Below are 888 nucleotides of genomic sequence, written 5' to 3' on the forward strand. Positions count from 1 at the left end.
TGCATGGTCTGTCCCACAAAGACTCTGGCTCTGCTTTAACTTCTGGACACATTTCCAAGTCTCTCTCTGTATCGGAGTGTACATCCAAAGGCTCAGATTTGACTTGATGACAGGCACTTTCATTGAATCCAATTGGCACCTGAGGTGCAGTATTTTGGACGCTAATATCAGGACCCTCATTTTCTGGTTCATTATCAGAGGAATCAGACTCCGTAGGGTTAAAGGGATCATAGACCTCACTCTTCTCCTCTTTGGCTTTTGCTCTTAAAGACAACAGCATCTGTTTACTTGTATTATTCCTCTTTATTGCTTCCTCATCACCTCCAGGCAGAGTCCCTCCTGATGCAGGAAGTCGCTGAGCTTGCCAGGGGTTTCTGCTAGAGTTTATACGGAAACTGATGGAAGAAGAGGATGGGCGTGAGTTTGAAGAGGCGCTAAAAGATGATGTAGTGGAGGTGAAAGAGCTAGAAAATGAAGATGAAGCACCAGTCCTGTCTGCTCTTTGCCTCTGAGCCTCCACTGTCCTGTTTTGCTGACTCACACCCGTACCTTGCTGGTCAACGGTACGTTCCCTATTGCCAGCTAAGCTGTTCGCTGAAGACCCAGGCAAAGTACCGCTACTGCTGCCACTGCTACTATTTGCACTGGAGGTATTGTCCCTCTTAATTTTTGGTATCCTTGGCAATACAGAAACATCCACCCATACAGGCTTGGGAGGGGGCTTTCTGACAGGTGGTTGTCGGACAGGACCTTCCATGTCTTGATGGGGAGAGTCAGAAAGGCCATTTGGCACCCTTGAGAGGGGTTGACTTCTAATCCCATTGGTGCTCAAGTGGCTATTCCCAGGTCTTGGTGGGTTTAGGGTGATCGGCCTATGAGGAGCTCCCG

At 48.5% G+C, this 888-nt stretch overlaps 1 protein-coding gene across 1 annotated transcript in view; it reads right to left on the bottom strand.

Annotated features, from left to right (window-relative positions):
• LOC107558310 (PHD and RING finger domain-containing protein 1-like) overlaps positions 1-888 on the bottom strand; it is a gene marked incomplete at its 5' end in the record, with an annotated part of 5,087 nt that overhangs the window by 1,853 nt on the left and 2,346 nt on the right. The window contains one exon of the mRNA XM_016241961.1: positions 4-882. Coding sequence (XP_016097447.1) covers positions 4-882 — 879 coding nt within the window. The remainder of the gene's footprint in view (positions 1-3; positions 883-888) is intronic.

This window comes from Sinocyclocheilus grahami, unplaced genomic scaffold (assembly GCF_001515645.1).
Source record: "Sinocyclocheilus grahami isolate Dianchi unplaced genomic scaffold, SAMN03320097.WGS_v1.1 scaffold640.1, whole genome shotgun sequence".
NCBI classification, from domain to species: domain Eukaryota; kingdom Metazoa; phylum Chordata; class Actinopteri; order Cypriniformes; family Cyprinidae; genus Sinocyclocheilus; species Sinocyclocheilus grahami.